A 26,093-nucleotide genomic window follows, 5' to 3' on the forward strand; every position below is an offset into this window, starting at 1 on the left:
AGAACTAACTATTGGTAGGATGACAGGGGAAACAGGCACTTTCACACATTGCTGAAGAGTGTAAATGACAGCAGTAATGCTGGCTCCTCTTTAGAAGGACCTTAGGAGAGAAAGTTTTCTAGCATTTCAGTTTTAGAAACAGTTGTGCTTCACCTGAGAAACTAATTTGTTTTATATTAAGGATTCTGAAGGGCATGTAACTAATCTCTCTATACATTTGGCTGCTTTAAAGTTCAGAGATAAATTCATATCTCAACAGTAACATACAGAAACATATGGCACATATTTTATGTATTAATTTCACTTCTGCCTTCATGTTATTTATTATTTTACGGGAGTATATGTAATTTTATATATTGCTTTAATTAGTTCTATAAATTACCTTAGTAGGGTGTCCTATAAACAAAAAGTTCAGACATACATAAATAAAATGGCATGCTTTGAAAAAAATATAACAAAGGACCATTTTAAGGTATAAAATTCAGGTAAGATATAAAATTAACTCAGGGGAATCCGGTCAAAAGCCAAATAAAGCTGTATTTTTATACTGTACAAAAGAAAATTTACATTCTCAATGTAACTAGATACATCTAGGGGAAAATTACACATCTCTCAAGAAACACAATATTTAACATCTTAGATATGTTTCTGCATTGCAGACTGATAATGAATTTTGTACATCTTTATTTACAATAAATTAAAATAGTTTTTTATCTCTGGCAGGTATTTACAAGGTCAACAAGGACTACATTTCACATTTCAACAATCAACAGCATTAACCAATTCAGTAAGACAGTTAAGATAATGGCTTACATGCACCAATAAATATGATCTTAAATGTGCGTTTTTTTTCTTCAGCTCTGAAAAAATGAAAGTTTTCACTAGTCCTAGGTTGAAAGGACATCAGTCAATAGAAATCATATTTTTCTCATGTCTCTCCTATTTAAATATTCACCAGCACAATTCTCTGAGTGCTTGGGACATTTATACCAAGCTGCAGGCTGATGCTGGTCTTTAAGAACAACAAAACAAAACAAAACAAAACAAAACAAGAGCTGATCTATACATTCCATATCCTTTCATAAGCAAATATGTGAAAGTGGGATATCTCCTGTTTTCTTGTCCACTGTGACAGAGATCAGACTGTATAATGCTATAATAAAAACCCCTCAGAAATTGTAGCTAAGAAGAGCCAAATTATGAAAAAAATAGTGGGAAAATAATCCTTGCATCATAAAAATGATTTCTCTTACCCAGTTACAATGAACGTAGAGTCAGCATAATTTTTAGAATGAGAATCAAAAAGATTCATTGAAAGTAGTTGAATTTATTATAAGTATTTATTCATTTTAAAATAGTTTTTAAGTAATCTCTACACCCAATGTGGGGCTTGGACTTACAAGAATCACATGCTCTAAGAACTGCGCCAGCCAGGCACCCCACAAATATTTTTAAACAACATATGGAGCATTGAGCTTATCTCTCAATTCAGTCTGGATGATAAAACTTAAAAAAAAAAAAATCCAAAACCTACATTAGTAATTGTTAGCCAATCTGCCAATCTTCTCTTTCCAAGATAGCTGATCAATACATTCATTACTTTTTAACTATCACCTGATATGAAAGAAAAAAAATCATAAAACACAAAAATCACACACAAAAAAAATGTTTGCAACATTGGTTGCATTTTGTTCCCCCCCCAAAATCATTACTTAATAGTTTAAGTAAATCCACTGTTCTTATTGGTCTATATATCTAGAAAATGAGTATTTTAGCTGTTTTCTGCAAAGAAAAAAAACACCCAGAGTGATCATGTACATAAGTTATGTAAAAACATACCATTTTAGCCAATATCATACTTACTGGTAATAACTGCCATTACTTAAAAGGTGCAGTTCCATAACTTCCCCCTCAATTTTATTTTTAAAAATCCATGATCTCATACATACATTATACCAATTTTAGGAGTTTCCCCCTCTTTTTAATTCAATACTGATGAGTAGAACCCTTAATTTGAGTTAAGGAGACCTGAAAAATGTGCCATAAGGAATAATATTTGGCCTTCTCAACTGGTACTTTAGCTGGAAGTACAAAATGTTGATGTAAGAAAACCTCAAATGGAATCTTGTAGGAACTGTATACCTATGTTGCAGAGCAAAGAATCTTACAGTATTTATTTCCCCTAGGACTAGAAAGCAATCTTATGTTAAAGGGACCTCACTCTTTCGCGGTTAGGTACTTTAAAAATTATATTTGGTTGAGACATTTTCTTTGGTAAATTTTATAATCAACAAAGTTGTAAAGAATTTTCTCTGATACAATTAACACTGAGCTGTTGACACTCAAATACAGTAAACCAGTTTGATATCAATTCTGTAGTTGGGGATGGATTGTCCAATTAAGTTCATTTCTCTTTGAAAATAAAAGAATTTCCTTATTGAACCTACCTCCAGATACACAATTATTAAAAAAAAAAAAGACTCCTATATACTGTGACACTAAACTTTCTTTTTTTGTAAAAACCTATAAGCCTAATAGCATAATAGCAGACATCTGTATGTGCCTTAATTTGTAAACATTTTCTCAAATCCAAAACAAAACAGAACCTACATTTCTGTACTATGCTGCCAGTTATTTCACATCATTCCCAGCTATCTGCTAACTTCTATTCTGAACTGTTTGCTCTTGTGTGTATTTCTCATGTGACTAGTGGTTAAGAAATACTGAAGTGATTGAAGTTTCCAAAAGTCTGTAGTTGTGTGGACAGGTTGGGAAGGAATGTGACTATACGGGTAGGGAAGGCTTGGATAATGAGGGCAACTCTAATTCTAATGGCAGGATCATCATACAGATTTCTGGCACCACCAAATATCTAATATAGTTTAAGTGCACATTGGTTGATTTGATGAATTTATTTCCTATGTATATTCAGTGCCAATACAACCTACCCATTAGGTACACAATGCAGGTAATACTAAAATTTATGCCTTGTAGTATCAACATGACCAACTAGAAATGGAAAATTGTACCAATCTGGTGACTCACGATTTTATGAGCACTGTCAACAATTTTACACTGCATCCCATCTTATAATCTGGCAAATATTCTAATTTTTGAGAGTTTAAGTTATCGGTAACTTCTAGTAGGTTTTCAAATAACTTGTTTCTAGAAAGCACTTTAAAAAAATTAAAGCATTAGAAATAAGTGTCGCAACCAACTTAGTGGTTTGAAACATGACAATAATCATTCAACTTGAAAGATAGAAAGTTTCATATTCAGACTTTAACACAGCCATATTATAGAAAAGTTGCTCTAAAATTCTTACAGATGTTCTGACCACTGGTATGACCTATTAAACATTTTTAACCTGAAAAACAAATATATAACTGGAATACTGATTAAAATAAAAACTTACTTTGTAATCCAAGATCAGAAATGGAGAGCTCCTCCTTGCCAGTGTTTATATAAATAGTATAACTACCCCCTAATGACAGATACTAATTTTTTAAATTTACAAATGAACATGCAGAGAATTAAATGAGACAACTGATTGTCAACTGAAGTACTCAAAAATGGACCCATACGAACCTCACAAAGTGAGGTAGCAGAAAACATCTCACTTCATTAAAATAGTCACAAAAATAGTGCAAAAAAAATCTGAAAGTTATTCTCAGTATTCCAGTGTCTAATAAATAGTTACAATTAATTTAAAGCTATTAAGTGGAATTTGAGAATATACATTGGAAATATTGAGCTTATATAGCTGAGACTACCCCATTTAAGACAGTTTATATGGTATATACACTTGAAATGACATAATGGTCAGCATTCCATTTTGGAATCATAAGCTTCACACTATAAACCTTTATCAACCACATAAGGAAATATTGCTTGTATCTATCTATTCTAAAGAACAAGTAATGTTCAATTTTTTTCAACATTAGAAATTAATGGAGTAAAATTCATTTAATCTTTACTTTGCAATATTCCACTGTGCAACACAATTAACTTGCTACCCAGGTGACTGTGAAAGCTGGCTGATTCAATTACTTTTAAAATAGCTAGAAACACTGATCAAAGCCATTTCTTTGGGTTTATTTTTGCATTTAAATAAATCCCCAGAAATATAATCAACTACAAAATGGCAGCATACAACTGTTATGTGGCAGAAAATAGTAAGGCATAAATTAGAATAAGAAAAATGTATCTATCCTTACATCTGTGGTATAGATACCTACATTTCTAACACTTCCCCCATCTGTTCATTACTCTACATTTTTTCTGGATTAAGTACTTTTCTTAATGTGCTGTATTCACCAACTACTAGACCAGAACTGTAAAGAAACTGCAGAAATGGAGAGTGTTACATACCACATGTACCATAATACGAGTACAGGGAGGCAGTGGGGTGTTAATATGCATTTGACGGGAGACAGGAGTTCTATTCTGGCTCTGCTTCTTAGTTATGTGATTTTGATCATGTCACAACCTTTTGAGCCTCAGCTTCCTGAGGACAGCTATTTGGGGAGGGAGCACTGGGCGACTAGCTAGATTATTTATAGGGTCTCATCTAGCACAAAAATTCTGACTCTATAATAAACAGGCACAGAAGAGTAATTGGGAGAGTAAGAGTGGGGGCAAGGGTCAGGGTTTTAAATTATAAGTTATCACTTCCCCCTTCAGCTTCTCAAAATATTTTTATATTTAAAAATCTTACTTTTAGGTTAGCTTTGCACACTTTACCCTTTAGGTTGATTTCTAGTAACATAATTTAAAATTAATGTAATAGAGAAAGAGTTACCAAAAGCTTCAGGTATTTCTTTGTATTTCTTAATTCAACCTGGCATAGATGGCATCAATCAAATTGATTTATTATAGAAAACAAGTATTTTCTCTGTAATAAGCTTTTCCATAGAGGGAAAGACCTTTTCTTATAGGTATAGAACAGGTTGTTACAGAATAAAGTATGAATATTGCTGATATATATTTGTAATAGCTGTTATAGATCTGAAAACTATTTTGAATAACAATAACACAAATGAATATTAAAAAATTCTTTAAAAATTTGACTTATGATTCACTGAACTAAATTTTAACATATCTTATACAGGAAACCTGTTCTAAGACCCTGAATGCACAGTTTGAGCTAAATGAAATGTTACTTCATTAAGGCCAAATCACATAACTTAAAAGAACAAAATGTTACAAGGTTATGAAACATTAATGGGTATGCATACATACAAAATATGTATGTATATACACAGATAAATGATATCCTCTAAGTTGAAAGTTCTCCAAAACCAACTTTTCAAGTTTAAGATTTTTAACAAAACGAGAGATTTATTTTATTTATTACAGCTTTTGCTGAATTTGGTACTATTTTAGGTGGTTTTTGGGTGTGCTTTAACTAAATCATGTTAGATTTAGATGCCAATAAACGCACAATTTGAATTCAAAACAACCTGCCAGCCTCCTAAATGAACCAGGCATTTCTGCCATAAAATGAATGACCTCCAGCCATGGCCAAGCTCTTACCCCTTGGTAAGAACAATGCTCTTTTCTTTTTCTACCTGAAACTTTCCTTTTCTCAATATGTTAGAGATTTCCAGACCTCATTTATTTTGGCTGCTTTCAAACTCATTTATCTGACATCCCTTAAATTAAAAGGGACATCTAATATATGTTTTTGTGATATATACATATACACACCCTGCACACGCATGTGTACGCGTGTCCATGCACAAACACACACACACACACACTCCAATACATTTCTATTTATAAACTTTTCACTTTATCCCAGACTTTGGCAATGCTGTAGTAGTAGTACTAGTTGTACTAGCTCAGGTTCTAGTTTTCCATTTTCTAAGAGCTGAAAAGTGTTACAGACCACCAAATTCAAATAAGCATCTCATTATTCTTAAAAAGATTCTAAAGAAAATCCCCTCCAAAACAAAACAAAACAAAACAAACCCTCTTACAATAAAATAAGAGGAGGAGAGGGCAGGTTCTCGATGTGGAAAAAAGCAAGAGGCATTTTTCTGGTTATTTTATTTATCAAAATCTATTGTAATTGTAATTGATAGAGATAATATTTTAAACTTTGTTAATTAGGAGAATACTTGCTTTCTATAAATTCAGTATATTTTTCTTTCACAATAATAAAATAAAAATGTCTAAATGTACAAAGCACGAATACCTCTGATTTTGTGGAAGGATAACGAATAGCAGTTCAAGTCATAAAATGATTTTCAAAAACCGATATATTTTCTTTTTTTCAATCAAGCATTAGAGCCTGAGACCCAAAAGAACTTAATGAAATCTTACCCAACCAAATCAGAACTAAAAAAAAATTTTACTAGTAATGCATTTTTGTAGCCTCTTAGCACAGTTACCAAATGCTACTTACATACATTCAACATCTAGCTTACTGGCATGATTTCAAAGTTTTATAAAAATGAGAAACTTCTGCAGATATATGATTAGAAGGTACACAAATTGCATTACATTAAACACAAAGGCAGTGTGGTCCTTGTAGGAGAAATCAAGTCAGTACCTCCTGGTAGAAATGTTCTAAAAAATTGTGTCACGTTGAAGCATCAGTGTTTTCAGCCAATTATCTGTCCCTGATGTGTTTCCTTGGAGTATATGATCTATCAGGACTTCAGGTTTCTTAATCCAAAATATCTGACTGAATTTAGGTACATCTAGAAAGCAGCTGAAAGGGTTTCTCCAATAGTCTGACATCACAGAAAGTGGGTTGAGAAATCCCTCTCTTTACCTGAAGACGTACTTGTACTACTTCAGTCATCATCAGCTCACAAAGGAAAAGAAAAAAAACCTATCAAAACTTCCCCTCACACAGTCCCACACAAGCTAAACAAAAACCACCCCCTCCCCCCCGCCACAAAACCCCAGCACCAAAGTGTCAATCATTCCTGGGAAATAGAACATGCCCCTTGGATTCTCTGATTTGTTAGTTGTTCAAACTTTAAGGACAGAAATGACCTATGTCCTTGAGGGGAGGAGGGAAGACATGTTAATAATGACTGTAGAGCCATTGAGAAAGTGCATTATCAATTACACAAACAACTTTGAGCTCTGTCCTCCAAAGGAGGGGGCTACAACTTGATTTAAATGCCTCAGTAACTAAACATTTGTGTCCTCGAAATAAAGGAGATGGGGGGGGAGGACCACCCACATTTTAATGAAAAAGTGCAGCAGTCTACCACCTTTCCCCATGCTTCTCAAGAAAATGATTGCACAGACTCAGAGAAGTCCAAAGTCATAGCAGAATCTCTGAGGCACTCCTGGTTAAAAGAGAAAAAAATATGATCCAGTAATCTCCATAATTCTATAGATTATGAGAACAAACCCGTTTTGTTTTTTTTAAAAACGAAAGTCAAAGAATCATTTCATAGGGATCATATACACCATTTCCTCTAACATATCCTCAGTCTCACAGTGTTGAAATGGGACCGATCAGCCTACGATGGATTGCACATCACCCAAGAAGAAAGGAAGGCATGGAAAATGCATACATTTTATACTGCTTCACAAACGCATTTACAAGGAATAAGGTGAAGAGAAGATATAGGAAGGAGGAAAAAGAAAACCTTATTGCTGTTTCCATACAAAATACAGTATGAAGATACCTAAACTAAATCAGATCTGATTACGATGACCAATATTTTCACAATGTGGGATGAAGTGTCTTCTTATACAATGAAATGTTCAGTTTAAAGGGTAAGCAGAAAGATGAGAGAGGAGGTCAGAACTACACCTGGGATATTAGCTGCATATTGAAACTTGGGGATCGAGACTGCTTGGTTAAGGGGGCTCCTGGGCTGAGGAGCTCTTTACCTTCTCCAGCTTGACCTAGCCGGTCTTCCTGTAGACTGATAGTTGAGTATCGATTAACCTTGTTAGCTGCTAAATTAGTAACTCCCTCAGTGCCAACCCCAATGCTGGTACTTGCTTGACTGCCATTTACATAGTCAAATGATTTGCTTGAGGAAGCACTGGCTGTCCGGATTAGACTTATACTATTGGTTTTTGGCACCACCTGGCCAGCAGGCAAGCTCAGGTGTTTCTTCATCGGTGTCAGCTCGATTGAATCTACACTAAGATCAGTTGGTTGCTGTACATACTGCCTGCGAATGACTGCATCTCGAGGGCTCTCACTGGATTTGATGACAGAAGCTGTTTCTTTATCCTTAGCTGAACGCCCCGTTGCTACTTTCCTTAAGCTTCCCCTCTGAGAAGAGGAGGATGGTTTGGTCCCAAATGGCTGACTGCTGAGGGAAGCCCCTGATGAAAATCCTTCATCTGCATCATTTAGGTTTACCGACTCTTCTCCATTTACACCCTCAGCACCTAAAAAACAAATCAGACAGACTCAGCAATAGCTAAATTAAAAGAGAATGAACTGTGAATAAAAACTCAACTGACCTTATCTCTTGGGTAATCTTCGCTATAGTTTGGCAAGGGCCCTGTTGTCAACGCTTCTCCTAAATAACTTAGGGGAAGAAAGCTTCATCTACACAGAATCCTAGTATGTTATTCACTGTGTTCGTTCAGCTTTAATTAGTCCAGCATTTGTAAGACTATCCATAAACGGACTTAGTATCGCAATATTTAGGCATATAAGACAACTTTAGGTGAAGTACAATTCGTTACAAAATCTTTATAATATACCCTTGTCTGAGGTGACCATATCTATTTAAAAAAAAAATCAAAAATTTTCCTCATATTTTCCTTTGCCTACCATAAAAAAGACCATACAAAAGAGACCCCCTTCTGACTACAGTCACCCAGAATAATGCCAAACCCTTTTTAAGTATAGTACAATTTTACATTTACTCAACCACCAAGTGCTTCTACATGGCTTAAAAACCTTTAACATTGAATTACTAGATTTTCTAACTCAAAAAACTGTATATCACTTCTAGTAATTTCATACTTATATTTTGTCTTTTGGAGGTATCTACTCAACTTGTTTCTATTTTTTCTCAACCAATTAATGTGAAGAAAATATCTGATTATCAGAGAGTAACTAGCAGGGATAGTTAAGAAGAGTTTTTACTTTCTATATTATGCAGCTGTAATAATTTGGGTTTTTCATCTTGAGATGCATTATTGTCAGGATTACAAAATACAATGGTGTCCCATTACATTTTATGCAGAAACTACAGTTAATGAAATAATCTTTATCTTGGGATTTTTGTTAGAAGGGGAGAAGCATATCTAATACATTCAATTTGGGTTTTTCAGAAAGCCTAATTCTCTTATTGAAAGTATGATCAACACTCTCTTGGAAAGTAATACACTTGCTTCTTTCAAAATGGATAGCAGTTCACTATATTATCATGTATGTTTGCCAGACAGCAAGAAAGTTTAATCTGAATCCACATACAGATATCAATATTACAGTTAAGGTAAAATATTAGGAAAGAATTCTAAACAAATACTACTTTGAGATACAGGTTATCTAAGTAATATATACATAAAATATTTAAACACAATCTTTATTTAACACAGTACCTGGAAAATAAAAATACTTTCTTATATGGATTAGTTATTTCCTTCCTTCAAAAGAACAAAATAGGCTATCTTTAAAGCAAAAGGCATGTTATTATATCCAGCAGTTTAAAATCTTCACCCATCATGCAAAGCCATATGAAAATGCAGCCGACACCACTTCTCTCAACCCCTTCTTCGAAACAGTATATAATGTAACTCAAAATGAAACTCTAATTATATTTACATGTTATCATCTTAGCAATTTACTTACAGTTACTATAAAGAACTCCGAAATGCCCAAGAAAAGATATTTACTGGTTCACAACTGGCATGAGTAATAGAAAACTGGAGTGAACACAAATGTGTCATCAGATATATTATCTACACATACTGAGGAAAGGCGACTGAGAGACTTAGTGCTAGCGTCTAAATCTTGCCTCATGCAGGTCTGATGCCCAAGCAGTATGGCCATAGAAGAGATGACAGTAACATAAAAGCCACCATGCAAAAGAACCTACTGATATTTATACACTCAGTAATGTTGTTTCAATACAGAGGAATACTGACTATACTTTAATCACAGGCATTGTCCTCAGTTTAGCAATAATTTTAAATCCTAAAAGTCACAAATAAAACGTTACTCGACCATCAGGATAAGGGTAGGTGATAGGCTTATAGCTTCCCCTTCAATTTCAACATTTACAAATAAATTTTAATTGTAAACTGATTTAAAATTATCATACTAGAAAATTATTTTAAAAGACCAAATATTAATGTCAATACAAAAGCTCCAGCTGACTTCAGAATCACTAAAACTTTTCATAGGTTTTAGTAATTTCCTTCCATTTAAAAAACCTCAAGGAATAAAAAGGCAATTATGTCTTACAACTTTTTTTTCCTTTCTAATTTTCTCCCTGGGTGATACTACTACTCATGATCTATAGGGAAGGTAACAAAAAAGGATCTTTAATGAACTTAGTTTCATTCTTTCTTTTTAAAGATTTATTTATTTGAAAGAGAAAGTGTGTGAGTGGAGGGAGAGGCAAAAGGAGAGAGAGAGAGATAAGCAGACTCCCCACGAAATGGGAAGCCTGATATAGAGCTCGTTCTCAGGACCTTGAGATCATGACCTGAGCCAAAATTAAGAGCCAGGTGCTCAACCAACTGAGCCACCGTGCACCCCTGTAGTGAACTTTTCTTTCAGTTAGCCTTTCCTTATAAATTTAGCCCCTCTTAATATTGATTTAATGATATAATTAATCCAGATTAAAAGTAAAAGTAATTTTTGAGAAATTTTAACCCACTGAGCCACCCAGGCGCCCCAATTTTTGAGAAATTTTAAACACACTGAAAGAAACTACTCCTTCTTCCTTGTAGTGATACCCCACCCTCACAAACTGAAATTTTTATGAGTGATAGGAGATATTAAAATATGGTATTTTAATATTAAATTTGATATTTTACTTTTCATTTTTTTAAGGATTTTATTAAGTGATCTCTACACCCAATGTGGGGCTTGAACTCACAACCCCGAGATCAAGAGTTGCACAGCTCTACCAATGAGCCAGTCGGGCACCCCTTAATAGGAGATTTTAAAAGAACTATTATTTTGGTTCCTTTTTCAAACTATATAACTTTTGATGAATTGGAAGAAATGTTTCAACCTAATCCCACACTCTCGAGTTTTATCAAGTCTTAATTATCATAACATAGTACTACATTTAGCACAAATAATCCAACATTCTAATAATGGTAGTCACCAGTAATGTTGAGAAACAGGCTTTTGTTCAATTTAGGCCAACTCTGGGTTTGGCATCTATTCATATACTTATTTTTATGCCTTCTGACTACCTCAGAGAAAGACAGAAAATGAAAAGGGAAGGTTACATCTTTCACAGGATCTTGTAAAACAGCATCAACTCCTTTGCATCCCTCGATCATGCACATGCAACACTGTTAAATGAAGTTAAGGTCAATGTGGGCAAATGGGCAAGGGAACAGAAGGTAGATTTAGATTCTTACTGAGCATGCTCAAATTTCCAATGCACCAAAGAGTAAGATACTTCCTTTAAGGTGGAAGGTAACTGCTTCATGTATGTTTGGTCTTATGTAAAAATATATAATCTATTTTTAAACTATTGGCTATATTTTATTAATTAGTATGAAGTTTCCATAGTAGCAATACATTAAATAATGAAAAACCATTAGGCCACAGTTCGCTCTTTCACAAAGTCAACTCCTATGGGCATCACATGTAAAACAGCAAATAGTTTTCTGTTGGAGAGAAGTCTTCTTTTACAGATGGTGGTGGTGATGGTGGTGATTTGGGGATAAAAAAAAAATTCTCGTTTTGAGATACCTACATTGTAGAAACAAGGATCTAGTAGGATACCTGAACTCTAATATATTTCAACTCTGTTTGAGAGCTATAGAAAACAATCATTATTTACAATAAATGACAAAATGTAGTGCGGACCAGTATAGTATATTTATAGAGGGAAGAAGCTAGTAGTTGTTAGTCAGACCCAAGTAACTTGACCTACAGATTATAAAAAGTGATAAATACTGGTTTACTCTGTCAAAGAAGTAACTTCTTGTTAACTGACCAACTTGGAATTAGAGATAAATCGGCCAGCTCCACTTTAATCCAATTTCTCAAAGATAATGTATTTATGTTTTAAAACTTTCTTCACGTATTTTTAAGGAATAAATTATTATATAATTGAAATCAATTTATATTGACTAAAGGCTCATGTCCATTGGGTGCATTTTTCCTTTCCTAATGTTAGAATAAACATGCTCAGTAATGAAAAAATCCCAAGCATTTGCAGACCTTTTGGAGACAGGCCTCTGCCTTGTTAGTAGCCATGCCAAGCTGCTCTTTGATTACACAGAATGCAGACTCTAGGCCAGCACAAATGGTAACTAAAGATCGTACTTGACCTGGCGCTAGGCATATGGGGAGGTGTGCTTTGCAAGGAGGAGCTAATACACCCTAGGATAGTGGAAACACACACTAGAATGAAAAGATGTTCTGCTTGGGGATAGAGAGCCAGGATCCTTCTCCAGCAACTGCCTCACTGACTTCTGCCTCCTCATCTCTGTCCTACCCTCTGTTGTGGCTGCTGCTGAGTTGGGCTCCGGTGAGCCGTGCTCAGGGGTCCTGCGCACCAGCACCTCCCCCTCTTGAACACGTTTGATCCCTAGGTCAGTGGAGCCGTGTTGGATCGGGGAGCCAGGAATACTCGAGTCAGCCTCGTTTGAGAAGTCAAAGCCATCTGGGATTCAACATATAAAATTTTAGTGCTTTTGTGCTGCTCTATTCTTTTCTGAGCATTTTGACCCAGGCAGATAAGAGAATGTATATATGGATATGATAAAAACACAAACACTATTTATATAGTTACATGTGTGTGCCCAGCATGCACACACATAAGGCGGCAGATGAACAATGTGCGGTTCGCAAATGAATAGCACAGGAGAATAGGGATCATTAAAGTGGCAATTAATAGATCTTAGGCAAGACAGCTTGACTATTCAAGTACCATATGCCTATGAAATACTGCTGGATTCAGCACCTCCAAAAAAAGGAAAAGCAAAGATAAAGATCGAAAATACAATAATCAACTCTTTTATAGATAGCTTGTATTTCACTATTGGTTTGGTCAGTTATATGTTTTTTTTCCCACAGTGCTCATACATGCACCTTTTTTCCCATTACGATAAAGGCTTAAAGAAATTTCTTCCCTATTCTTATTCCTAGTTCAAAAAAAGACAAAAATTAACTTGATCTTACTTTTTGTTTTAACATTCCCAGAGCAGTCTAAATAACATCTTTCTACTTTATAAAAAAAAATGTATCTGTATCAAAATAAATTCAGGCATTTAAACACATTTCTAGCACTATATTGAAAAATTAAATTTTACTTTAATTATACAGAGTACTAAAAATCATGTGTTAACTTGGTTTATAAAAACAGTGATAAATTTGCTAGAATCCATGAATGGGCCATAGGATTTTATACTCACCTTCTCTCCTCCATCTATGACGACGGATTGAAGCTGTTGTAATCGCAGTCCGAGAAATCCTCGGCACTGTTGGAGTGACTTCCACTTTAAGTACCTTCTGGCCTTCTTGTGAAGAATCAGGAGCATCAAATGGTAATGAATTCTTCATGGCATTGGCAACCTAAAATATAATATAAAGTCTATACATATTTACACCAAATACATAATTTATGCTTATTTTATACCTCACGTTTCCATAATTTTTTGAGTATGTATATAAAATGGTCCTATAAAATATAAAAGTACACAATGTGTTAGAAAAGTAGGTACCTCCATTGTTCCTTTGTTTTTGTTTTTTACGGGGGGGAGATGGGCAGGGAGAGAGAGAATCTTAAGCAGGTTCCATGCCCAGCACGTGAGCCAGACACAGCGCTCAACCTTACAACCCTGATGTCCTGAGCCAAAATCAGGAATTGGACATTTAATCAAGAGAGCTTAATCAAGGGGCGCCTGGGTGGCTCAGTGGGTTAAAGCCTCTGCCTTTGGCTCAGGTCATGATCCCAGGGTCCTGGGATCAAGCCCCCGCATCGGGCTCTCTGCTCTGCAGGGGGCCTGCTTCCTCCTCTCTCTGCCTGCCTCCCTGCCTACTTGTGATCTCTGCATGCCAAATAAATAAATAAAATCTTTAAAAAAAAAAAAAAAAGAGAGAGCTTAATCAAGTGAGCCACCCACACACCCCTGTTCTGTATTCCTTCAGGCAGGCTTTTAAAATGAGTATTTACTTTTAAAATTTGGAGTCACACACCCCACAGATTCCTTAAACTTGTTCACTTTCAAAGACAGAAGGCATTCTGGGGTGCCTGGGTGGCTTGTGGGTTAAAGCCTCTGCCTCTGGCTCAGGTCATGATCCCAGAGTCCTGGGATCGAGCCCCACACTGGGCTCACTGCTCAGCAAAGAGCCTGCTTTCTCCTCTCTCTCTGCCTGCCTCTCTGCCTACTTGTGATTTCTGTCTGTCAAGTAAATAAACAAAATCTTCAAAGAGAAAAGGCATTCCAAAGAAAGAAAAATTATCTAACATCTGAACCCTGTTAAAGATAATTTAGACGTTTCTGATTCTTCAAATGAAAAATAACATGCAAAATTTTATTTCTCTTAAAAAGAAATTAGCCTTCTTTCCACTCCTTTGTTTCCAAAAGGAGAAATTTTCCCTGAACATGTCTGGGATTTTGCTTTCTGCTCCATCCACAAAAAAGGGAAAATATCTGGCTGGAAAGTAACTATCATTGACTGATGCATGTTTCTTTTTTTTTTTTTTAAAGATTTTATTTATTTATTTGGTAGAGAGAGATCACAAGCAGGCAGAGAGGCAGGCAGAGAGAGAGAGAAGGAAGCAGGCTCCCGGCTGAGCAGAGAGCCCGATGCGGGGCTCGATCCCAGGACCCTGGGATCATGACCCGAGCCGAAGGCAGCGGCTTAACCCACTGAGCCACCCAGGTGCCCCTGATGCATGTTTCTTAATTGGGTAGTGTTAATCTAGCAAAGATCTTGAGCTGAAGAACCTTCTCCTTTCCTCTCCACTTGGAAAGGACAAGTAAAATGCAGCAACCTGGACAAGTGTGCCAGCTCTGCCAACTCAAACTTCTCCAGAGGTCTGTTCCAACATACAGACCAAGAGGTGGGGAGGTAAGTCTTTCAATTTAGCTTTCATCAGGAATAAAGATGAAGCCTGTTTCTCTACCTGCCAACTATTTTAGCTGTTATCACCTGCTCTAGATTTTAAGAAAGGAGTGTTGTTAACAAATTATTGTAAATGCTACCTCGATAAATTAATAGTTAAAGTATAAAAAACAATAAAAAGAAAATGGCTTTAAAACTTGTACTCCTGGGGACGCCTGGGTGGCACAGTCAGTTAAGACACTGCCTTTGGCTCAGGTCATGATCCCAGGGTCCTGGAATTAAGTCTTGCCATCAGGCTCCTTGCTCACTGGGGAGCCTGCTTCTCTCTCTGCCTCTGCCTGCCACTCTGCCTGCTTGTGCTCTCTCTCTGACAAGTAAATAAATAAAATCTTTAAAACAAAACAAGAAAAAACCCTTGTACTCTTGGGGCACCTGGGTGACATACTTGGTTGAGTGCCCAACTCTTGGTTTCAGCTCAGGTCACAATCTCATGGCTCTGCACTCAGCACAGAGCGTGCCTAAAAATCCATCACCCTCTCCTTCTGACCCTCCCGCTTGTGCTCCCTCTGAAATAAGTGAATAAATCTTTTAAAAAAGTGTAAACTAATAAAATTGCAATTAAAATCTAGAAAAAAAACTTGATTAAAAAATTGTACTCTTAAAAGTTTACAAATGTCTCTGCCTGCCTCTCCATCTATTTGTGATTTCTCTCTGTCAAATAAATAAATAAAATCTTTAAAAAAAAAAAAAAGTTTACAAATGAAAAAACATAAATATTCTTAAAATACCATTATACTACTATAAAAACCTTAGAAAATAAAAAACTTACAAAGAAAAACCATCCAGAGTTGAACCACCAAGATAACCATAAGCCTTTGTATGTTGCTTCTGTCTTGTCCAGATTAAAAAATAGTTGTAAACTGCTTGACCACTTAACATAAGCTAGCATTTCTCTTTAGCACAAAATTTTTGAATATAGAATTTCATCAAGTAAACATAATCATTCTCTGCTGTGAAACACCTTTTGTTTTGATTCCTCTGCAATTAGAAATAACACTAATGTTGTGCTTATAATACATTTTAAAAAATTCAAAGTAGTTTTCTGGGATGTGTTGCTAGACATGGGGGGCGCAGATTAAAGGAAAAAAAACACATTACTGAAATGCTTCTGCAAAGGAATGTTCAGAGTTGTTATACTGCTACTGGTAATAGATTTTTTTAGAAATATATTTATTTTGTGGAAGAGTACAAAATCTTTTTATTTAGAACAAAATATTAATTGGCCTTCTTGTCATACCTATTGAGAATCTTTTTCTCAGTTTTTGCAATACATATTAATTTTGTTTTTAAAAAATCTGGAGGTTTAGGGCGCCTGGGTGGCTCAGTGGATTAGGCTTCTGCCTTTTGTTCAGGTCATGGTTTCAGGGTCCTGGGATCCAGCCCCGCATGGAGCTCTCTGCTCAGCTGGGAGCCTCCTTCCCTCTCTCCCTGCCTCTGCCTACTTGTGATCTCTCTGTCAAATAAATAAATAATCTTTTAAAAAACAGAACAAAATAAATTAAAAAACTGGAGGTCTAAAAAAAAACAAACAAACTGGAGGTTTTGAATTTAGATGCTGATTTGATAAAAAAAAAAAGAGCCCAACCCTTTTATGGTGACTTGTCCTATCACTTAAGCTTAGAAAATCCTTCCATCTTTAGAAATTTGAGTAAATGCTTCTAACCTTTTCCTCCTTCTTTTCTTAAAGGATTTTAAAACATTTAATTCTTTAATTTATCTGAACTTTATTTTTATTTTTATATGTGGTAGTAGAGGATCTAAATCAATTTTGTGTTATCTCCAACAGTTAACCAATTGTTATGGAATAAACCTTTGTCCCTCAATGATTTAGATTGCCTCATATGTTATATACTGAATATTTTCACTCACTAGTGCCACTTTCAGGCACAGGTATGTTTAATAAAGAATAAATATAATAACTTACCAACAGTGGTTGGGAAAAGAGTTCTAGCTGAGCTCTATAAATGATGTCATCAAGGACTTCTTGGCCAAGGTCCCACTGCCCATTATACCTGTGGAGAAGCCAACTGTTTATTATCTTTAGCAAATTCTAATATTTAACAATAACGTTTTCATTGTTTCAAGTCCTACTATTTTGGTTCTAAAATGAGATTTTCACATTAAGTTTTGCATCATTTCATTTCTAAACTATCCCACTTTTGGTTACAAGAACAAATGAAGAAGGGCATCCTGGGTGGCTCTGTCGTGTAATAGCTCAACTCTTGATCTCAGGGTCATGAGTTCAAGCCCCTGCTGGGCTCCACATTGAGTGTGGAGCATACTTAAAAACAAACAACAAACAAAAAACCCGCATACACAAAAACAACAAAGTGAAGATTTCAAATACTAATGTTTAAAATTGTTTACAAATGTCTCTTCACAAACTAGTTTTTATCATGTGTTGATATTTAGGGTAATCTACTTAAATGCATTCATGAAAACTTGTTATAAACTATGTAGATGAACTATGTAGAAATGTTATGAACTATGTAGAAAGACAGTTTTCCAGAAAGAAAGCCTGACCAATTTCCAGACTCCAATTTATTGACTAGTTATATTTTTGCTATTTTTAAAAGTACTAAAAGGAATATGAATAATTATACACCAACAGACTGGACAACATAGAAGAAGGATTAATTCCTAGAAACATACCACCTAGCAGGACTGAATCATGAAGAAACAGAAAATCTGAATGGACCAATTACTGGTAAGGAAACTGAAGCACTGACCAAAAACCTACCAACAAACAGAAGTCCAGAAGACTAGAAGGCTTTACAGGTGAATTCTATCAACATTTAAAGAAGAATCGATACCAATTCTTCTCAAACTCTTCCAAACAATAGAAGAGGAGGGAACACTTCCACATTCATTTTTCAAGGTCAGCATTATCCTGATACCAAACCAGAAAAGAACACTACAAGAAAATAAATATAGGCCAATATCCCTGGTGAACATAGATGCAAAATCCTCAACAAAATATAAGCAAATCAAATTCCACAATACTTTAAAATGATTATACACGATGATCAAGTGGGATTTACCCTTGGGTTGCAAGTATGGTTCAAAATCTGCAATTCAATCAATATGATACACCATTTTAACAAAATGAAGGATAAAAAGCATATATCTCAACAGATAAAAAAAACATTTTTGACAAAATTCAACATCTATTCATGATAAAAACTCAGTGAAGTGGGTGTAGAGGGGACATATCTTGACATAATAAAAGTCATATATGACAAGCCCACAGCAAACATCATACTCAGTGGTGAAAACCTGAAAGGTTCTCTAAGATCAGGAACAAGACAAGGATGCCTACTCTCCCACTTCTAAAAATTCAACATAGTACTAGAAATTCTAGCCAGAGCAAATTAGGCCAAAGGGGCGAGGGGAAAGGCACCAAAATCAGAATAGAAAAGAGTAAAACTGTCTCTATTTGCAGATAATATGATATTTACAGGACCTTAACAATGTCACAAAAAAACTATTAGAACTAATACATAAAGTTGCAGAACAGAAAAATCAATACACAAAAATCTGTGGCATTTCTATACACTAATAGTAAACTATTAGAAAGAGAAATTAAGAAAAAAATTCCATTCACAATTGCATTAAAATAACACCTAGGAATAAATTTCAACAAGAAGATGAAAGATCATGTACTGTACACCTGAAGTTTTCATAAAGACACTGATGAAAGAAATAGAAAAACACACAAATAAATGGAAAGAGACTGTGTACTCATGGGCGGGAAGAAATAATAACGTTAAAATGTCCACACTACCCAAAGCAATATACAGATTCACAGTAATCCCCATCAAAATTCCAATGGTATTTTTCCCAGAAATAGAAATAATCTTAAAATTTGTATGGAACCACATAAGACCCTGAATAATGAAAATAAACTTGAGAAAAAAGAACACAGTTGGAGGCATCACGTTTCCTGATCTCAAACTATATTACAAAGCTATAGTATCAAAACAGTATAGTGCTGACATATAAAACACAGGTAGATCAGATAGAACAGAAGCCAAGAAATAAATCCACACATACATGGTCAGTGAATTTACAACAAAGGAACCAAGATTATACAACCAGGAAAGGAGAGTCTCTTCAATAAATGGTATTGGGAAACTGAAAAGCTACATACAAAAGAATGAAACTGGACCCTATTTTGTATCACAAACAAAAATCAACCTAACATGGATTAAAAACCTAAATGTGAGACCTGAAACCATAAAACTCTAAGAAGAAACACAGGCAGTAATTTCTCAGATACCAGCCTTAGCAACACTCTATGACTCTCCTCAGGCAAGAGAAACAAAAGCAAAAATAAACTACTGGGACTACACCAAAATAAAAAAGCTTTTGTACAGAAAAGGAAAACACCAACAAAACAAAAAGGCAATCTACTAATGGAGAAGTATTTGTAATGTATATCCAATAATGGGTCAATATCCAAAATATATAAAGAACTTGTAGTACTTAACATTTAAAAAAACAGTCTGATTATTAAAAAATGGGCAGAGGACCCAAATAGACATTTTCCAAAGAGCACATACAGATGACTAACAAGTACATGAAAATGTAATTGACATTACTAATCATCAGGAAAATGCAAAGCAAAACCACGACGAGATATTATCTCATACCCGTAAGAATGGCTTTTATCAAAAAGACAAGAAATAAGTGATGCCGAAGATGTGGAAAGAGGAAATCCTGTGCACTACTGGTGAAAATGTAAATTGGTATAGACAGTATGGCAAACAGTATACAGGTCCCTCAAAAAATTAAAAATGAAATTACCGTATGATCTAGCAATTCCACTTCTGGTATACATCCAAAGGAAACAAAATCACTAACTCTAAAAGATCTGCAGTCCATTCACTGCAGCATTATTTACAGTAACCAAGACATGGAAACAAGTGTTCACTGACAGATGAATGGATAAAGAAAATAAGTTGTGTACAAACACACATGAGTATTATTCAGCCATAAAAAAAGAAAGAAATCCTGCCATTTGCAACAACATAGACAGATTTCGAGGGCATTATGCTAAGTATAGTAGGTCAAACAGAAAGACAAATACTATCAGAGCTCACTTATATGTGAAATCTGAAAGAAAAAAAAAACCAAAATCACAGATACAGAAAACAGACTGGTGGCTGCCAGAGGTGGGGATGGGGGTGGTACAAAGAGTGAAAGTGGTGAAAAGGTACAAACTTCTAGATGTAAAATAAATCAGTCTGGGGATGTAATATATGGTATGGTAACTAGAGTTAACCATACTGTACTGTGTATTTGAAGCTGCTAAAAGAGTAGATTTTAAAAAGTTCTCGGGATGTCTGGGTGGCTCAGTAGGTTGAGCATCTGCCTTCAGCTCAGGTGATGGTCCCAGAGTCCTGGGATCAAGTCCTGCATCAAGCTCCTTGCTCAACAGGGAGCCTGCTTCTCCCCTGCTTGCGCTCTCTCTATGACAAATGAATTTAAAAAAAAAATCTTAAAAAGTTCTCATCACAAGAAAAAGTTTTTAACTATACGTAGTGATGGATCCTAATTAAACTTATTGTGGTGATCATTTCACAACATAAAATTATCTAATCATTATATTGTACACCCAAAATTAACAGTCTTATATGTCAATTATATCTCAATTCAAAAACTGTTTTTTAATCATCATCATACTGCTTTCAAATAACAAGTATATATTCATTAAAAAAATACTAAAAGGAATACATATTGGAAATAGAAGATAACTGGTCCACCATAGAACAAGATTCAGTGTTGTGCAGCTGATAAGGAAAAAGAGAAACAGTAAGTTTCCAAACATTACAAGAATTCACTCAGTTTCATAGTCTATCTACTTACATGGCATAATAAACCCCTGTGAGAAGTTGCACCATGAATTCAGGATCCAATACTATTCGACCACAGAGTTCTTTCCAGTGTTTTTCGTGTTGCCGTGGAAACCCACTCACACAAACCCTAGGAAAATACGGCATTTGCCATGTGTGATTTCCCGATTCATTAAACATTTTTCCTTTCATAAATTCATTCATTCAGTTATTCATTCCTCATATTTATTGACTACCTGCTTATGTACCAGTCACTGTCCTGGGCCTAGGCAGATAGTTATCAACAGGCAAAAAGATAAAAATAAAATCGGTGCCCTCACAAAGTATACACTCTAAAGAACTATATCAATAAAAGCAATAATTTTTCTCAAATAGCTGTGTCTGTCATCTTTCTCCCTCTTAAAAATGTGTAACTTTTATACATCCCAAATTTCATCAGGATGAATGAGTGGGAGATACAGAAATCTCAAAACAAATAAAGGGACATTTCAAAATACCTGATGTCTATGAGGTCATTTTTTTTTTTAAAAGATTTTATTTATTTATTAGACAGAGAGAGATCACAAGTAGGCAGAGAGGCAGGAAGAGAGAGGAGGAAGCAAGCTACCCGCTGAGCAGAGAGCCCGATGCGGGACTCGATCCCAGGACCCTGAGATCATGACCTGAGCCTAAGGCAGCGGCTTAACCCACTGAGCCACCCAGGCGCCCCTATGAGGCCATTTTTTAAAAGATTTTATTTTTAAGTAATTCTATACCTAACATAGGGCTTGAATTCAAAACCCGAAGATCAAGAGTTGCATGCTATACCAACTGAGCCAGCCAGGAGCCCAGTGAGGCCATTTTGAAATTAAAGTGCCACAACAATTCTTGGTCTTCATCTCATTAAGAGATGCTTCTAAAAAAGTGGGGCACCTGGGTGGCTCAGTTGGTTAAGCAACTGCCTTCAGCTCAGGCCATGATCCTGGAGTCCTGGGATCAAGTCCCACATCAGGCCCTCTGCTCATTGGGGAGCTGGCTTCTCCCTCTGCCCCTCACCCCTTTATGCTCGCTCTCTCGCTCTCTCAAATAAAATCTTTCAAAAAAAAAAAAAAAAAAGAGATGCTTCTAAAAAAGTTATGTTGAGTAATTATCAAAAGTTGTAATGTACCTATATTATTTTAATCAATTAATTTGTTTGAAAAATTATATGGTGAGTCCAAAGTTTAGTGCATTACAATCTCAAACTTTTTAAATTAATTATTTATTTATTTGACAGAGAGAGAGGGAGATCACAAGTAAACACAGAGGCAGGCGGGGGGTGGGGGAAGCAGGCTCCCCGCTGAGCAGAGAGCCTGATGTGGGGCTCAATCCCAGGACCCTGGGATCATGACCTGAGCCGAAGGCAGAGGCTTTAACCCACTGAGCCACCCATGTGCCCCTCTGGAAATTTTTTAAAAATCTCAATTTACAGGGCACCTGGATGGCTCAATGGGTTAAAGCCTCTACCCTCAGTTCAGGTCATGATCCTGGTGTCCTGAGATTGAGCCCCGCATCAGGCTCTCTGCTCAGCGGGGAGCCTGTTTTCCCCCTCTCTCTCTGCCTGCCTCTCTGCCTACTTGTGATCTCTATCTGTCAAATAATAAATAAATAAGATTAAAATATCAATATATATATATATTTTTGTAGCAGAAATATTCAATGAAAAGATCGATAAAAGACTTGGAAGCATAGGGGCATCTGGCTGGCATAGTCAGTAGACCATGTGACTCTTGATCCTAGGGTTGTGAGTTCAAGCTCCATGTTGGATGTGGAGTCTACTTAAAAACAACACTAACTGAACCAAACCAAACCAAACCAAACCAACCAAAAAACACACAAAAAACCCCAAAGGTACAAATAAAACCTACAACAATGGTTAAGTTGAAGAAGGAAAAAAAAAGACTTGTAAAGCATTAAGATAAAATGTGAGTAAAGTGGTAGGGAATTCAATTTCAAGGAGAAAAAGAAAATATAATGTCAGACTATTCAAAGCCTGTTCACCTATTCTTCATATGGATGATGGTTGGAATTTACATTATACACATTTAAAATACTAACCTAGCAATTATTTTATTATGTCAATATTTACATACTAGCAATCATACCATTTGCAACTAGTTAAGATAAAATGAAAAATTTAAATGTTAACTTAAAATGTGTGAGAGCTATACAGATTTTTAAAATTCTTTACGGGATATATGAACAAATGTGGGAGGATCACTAAACTCTATCATCATTTTTCCTATTAAGAAAATCTATTTTGGGGCGCCTGGGTGGCTCAGTGGGTTGAGCCGCTGCCTTCGGCTTGGGTCATGATCTCAGGGTCCTGGGATCAAGTCCCGCATCGGGCTCTCTGCTCAGCAGTGAGCCTGCTTCCTCCTCTCTCTCTCTCTCTGCCTGCCTCTCTGCCTACTTGTGATCTCTCTGTCAAATAAATAAATAAAATCTTTAAAAAAAAAAAAAAAGAAAATCTATTTTTAAAAGTCTATTAAGTGCCACAAAAATTATAGATTTGGCAGGTTTTGTTTTAATGAATCAACAAGAGTCCCTTATAGACCTAATTGTAGATAGGCAGTAAGTGCTTAAATAGTGTACTCTCTTGATAACAGTAACCAGGTTAGAGAAAAAATTTTGTTAGTCATTCATCATGTTATTATAGGCAAGTGAAAATAATACAGCTATTTTAAGAGAATCAATAAAACCAAACTTTTAGCTAATTAAATTGGCTTTTCCCCAATTAGCAAAAACAGTTTTATTATAAATAGGACCATATTCTCTTCCCAGTTAACACAACAGCATGAACTTGAACAAAGCATTTATGGGTGGACAATCTCCTAGGGTGGCCATGAATCCCTATGATCCCTCTGTCCTGGTATTCATACTCTGTATATCCCCTAGTATTGAGTATGGGTGGGAACTATGACTTGCTTCCAGCCAGAATATGGCAAACATAATGGGATTTCCATGAATACATGAACATGATTATATGATTATGTTATATAACAAGATTGTACTGCCAGGTCTTAAAAACTGGAGTCATTGTAGGTTGCCTATGCTGGGAAGACAAAGAACTGAGGCTGGCCTTCAGCAGACAGCCAACCTACAACTAAAAGAACTGAGTTCTGTTAACCTAAGCATATAAACACCTCAACTGAGCCTCGGATAAAACTGCACTTCTTACTGACACCTTAACCACAGCTTTCTAATACCCTAAGCAGAGGACCCAGCTAATGCATGCCTAGACTCCTCACCCACAGAAACTATGGAAATAATAAATACACGCTATGTGAGCTGCTAAGTTCATGGTATGTGGCAACCTGTTAGGAGGCAATAGGAAACTAATACAGCATTTGACCTTTTTTGAGGGGCTCAGTTTCCTCAAGTAAAAATCAACGGGATGATCAACAGATGAATGGATAAAGAAGATGTGGTACATATATACACAATGGAATACTATGCAGCCATCCAAAGAAATGAAATCTTGCCATTTGCAACGACATGGAAGTGACTAGAGGGTATTATGCTAAGCGAAATCAGTCAATCAGAGAAAGACAATTATCAAATGACCTCTCTGATATGAGGAATTTGAGAAGCAGGACAGGAGGTCCTGGGGGGTAGGGAGGGATAAAATGAAACAGGATCCAGAGGGAGACAAACCATAAGAGACTCTTAAACTCACAAAACAAACTGAGGGTTGCTGGCGGGTGGTGGGGTAGGGATAGGGTGGCTGGGTTATGGACACTGGGAAGGGCATATGCTGCAGTGAGTGCTGTGAAATGTGTAAGCCTGATGATTCACATGATTCACAGACCGGTACCCCTGCGGCAAATAATACATTATATGTTAATTAAAAAACCCAACTGGACGGAATGAACTAAAGGTTCCTTCAATAACTGAAATTCTCTAACTCAAATGCTACTGACTCCAAACTAATTTATATTACTTAACTTTTTTTTTCCTATAGTGGATGTTTACTTTTCAGCTCAGCTTAGCTCTGTCCAAATTATTAGAAATTCTGATTTAGGAATGACTAGAATACACAAATACAAGTGAGACATAAAGATAATTGGTGCTATTGCTAATCTTATCCAAAGCATTGTTATTTATGAAATACATAAATGAAAAAATTCACATTCCTTTAGACTTTCTCCATATATAGAACTATTTATTCAAAACACTCAAAGTGATTTATAAAACTTGGCATACAGGCAATGATTAGGTGTATCACTCAACCACCCTAAACTTACAACATCTTGGATTGATGTTCAGCTAGAAAATACTTTTTTAATGCTGAAATATTTTCAAAAGTCATGATACATGAGGAATGATAAGGATTCCTACAGGAATGTAAGCTTCCAGAGTTTTGTTTACTATTATATCACAACAAATTAGAATAACACTTAACCACAGAATATGTGCTCAATAACTATTTGTCAAATAAATTAATATGAAAGCTGATGATAATTATTCTTCTCACCTGGAGCCCATCCGACAAAGAGACTGGTAAGATGAAGCAGGCATATATACAATAGCAGAATTGTAACACAACATGAGGAAACTCAAGACTTCAAACCTAGAAAAAAATAAAACAAAGGAAAATTTTATTTCTACTGGAAACTGATTTCTTTGTTGGGTAGTTTTAACAAGAATGCACGTAACAGTGCCCTTCCTGAGTTCTCAATCAGATTGCTATGATATCCTCCTCAATGATTTCTCTGTTTTCATTTTCCTTATTAAAGATCACATTCCTTGGTACCATCTAGATTTTCTACAACCAAAAATAAACCATTGTGCTTCAACAGATGACTCCTTATTACATTAATTCACTGTTCCCATTGACTACATGATAAAATCCAAACTCATCATGGCATAGAAGGCCTTTAAATTCCAGCCTTGGGGTGCCTGGACTGTTTGTGAGTGCCTGGACTGAGCTGTGCCAACTCAGCTGGTTG

At 35.7% G+C, this 26,093-nt stretch overlaps 1 protein-coding gene across 7 annotated transcripts in view; it reads right to left on the minus strand.

Annotated features, from left to right (window-relative positions):
- Nucleotides 1-514: 514 nt before the first annotated feature.
- FAM126B (family with sequence similarity 126 member B) overlaps nt 515-26,093 on the minus strand; it is a 77,790-nt gene continuing 52,211 nt past the window's right edge. For 6 of the 7 annotated variants that reach the window (XM_044241283.1, XM_044241278.1, XM_044241279.1 and 3 more), the window contains 6 exons: nt 25,619-25,714; nt 21,137-21,253; nt 17,193-17,280; nt 13,552-13,711; nt 12,633-12,800; nt 515-8,376 (listed from right to left, as the gene is read on the minus strand). In XM_044241283.1, the coding sequence (XP_044097218.1) occupies nt 7,778-8,376; nt 12,633-12,800; nt 13,552-13,711; nt 17,193-17,280; nt 21,137-21,253; nt 25,619-25,714 (1,228 nt within the window). In that variant the 3' untranslated portion in view covers nt 515-7,777. The remainder of the gene's footprint in view (nt 8,377-12,632; nt 12,801-13,551; nt 13,712-17,192; nt 17,281-21,136; nt 21,254-25,618; nt 25,715-26,093) is intronic. The other variant, XM_044241282.1, reaches the window with a different exon arrangement.

The sequence above is a fragment of the Neovison vison genome, chromosome 3, assembly GCF_020171115.1.
Source record: "Neovison vison isolate M4711 chromosome 3, ASM_NN_V1, whole genome shotgun sequence".
NCBI classification, from domain to species: Eukaryota; Metazoa; Chordata; class Mammalia; order Carnivora; family Mustelidae; genus Neogale; species Neogale vison.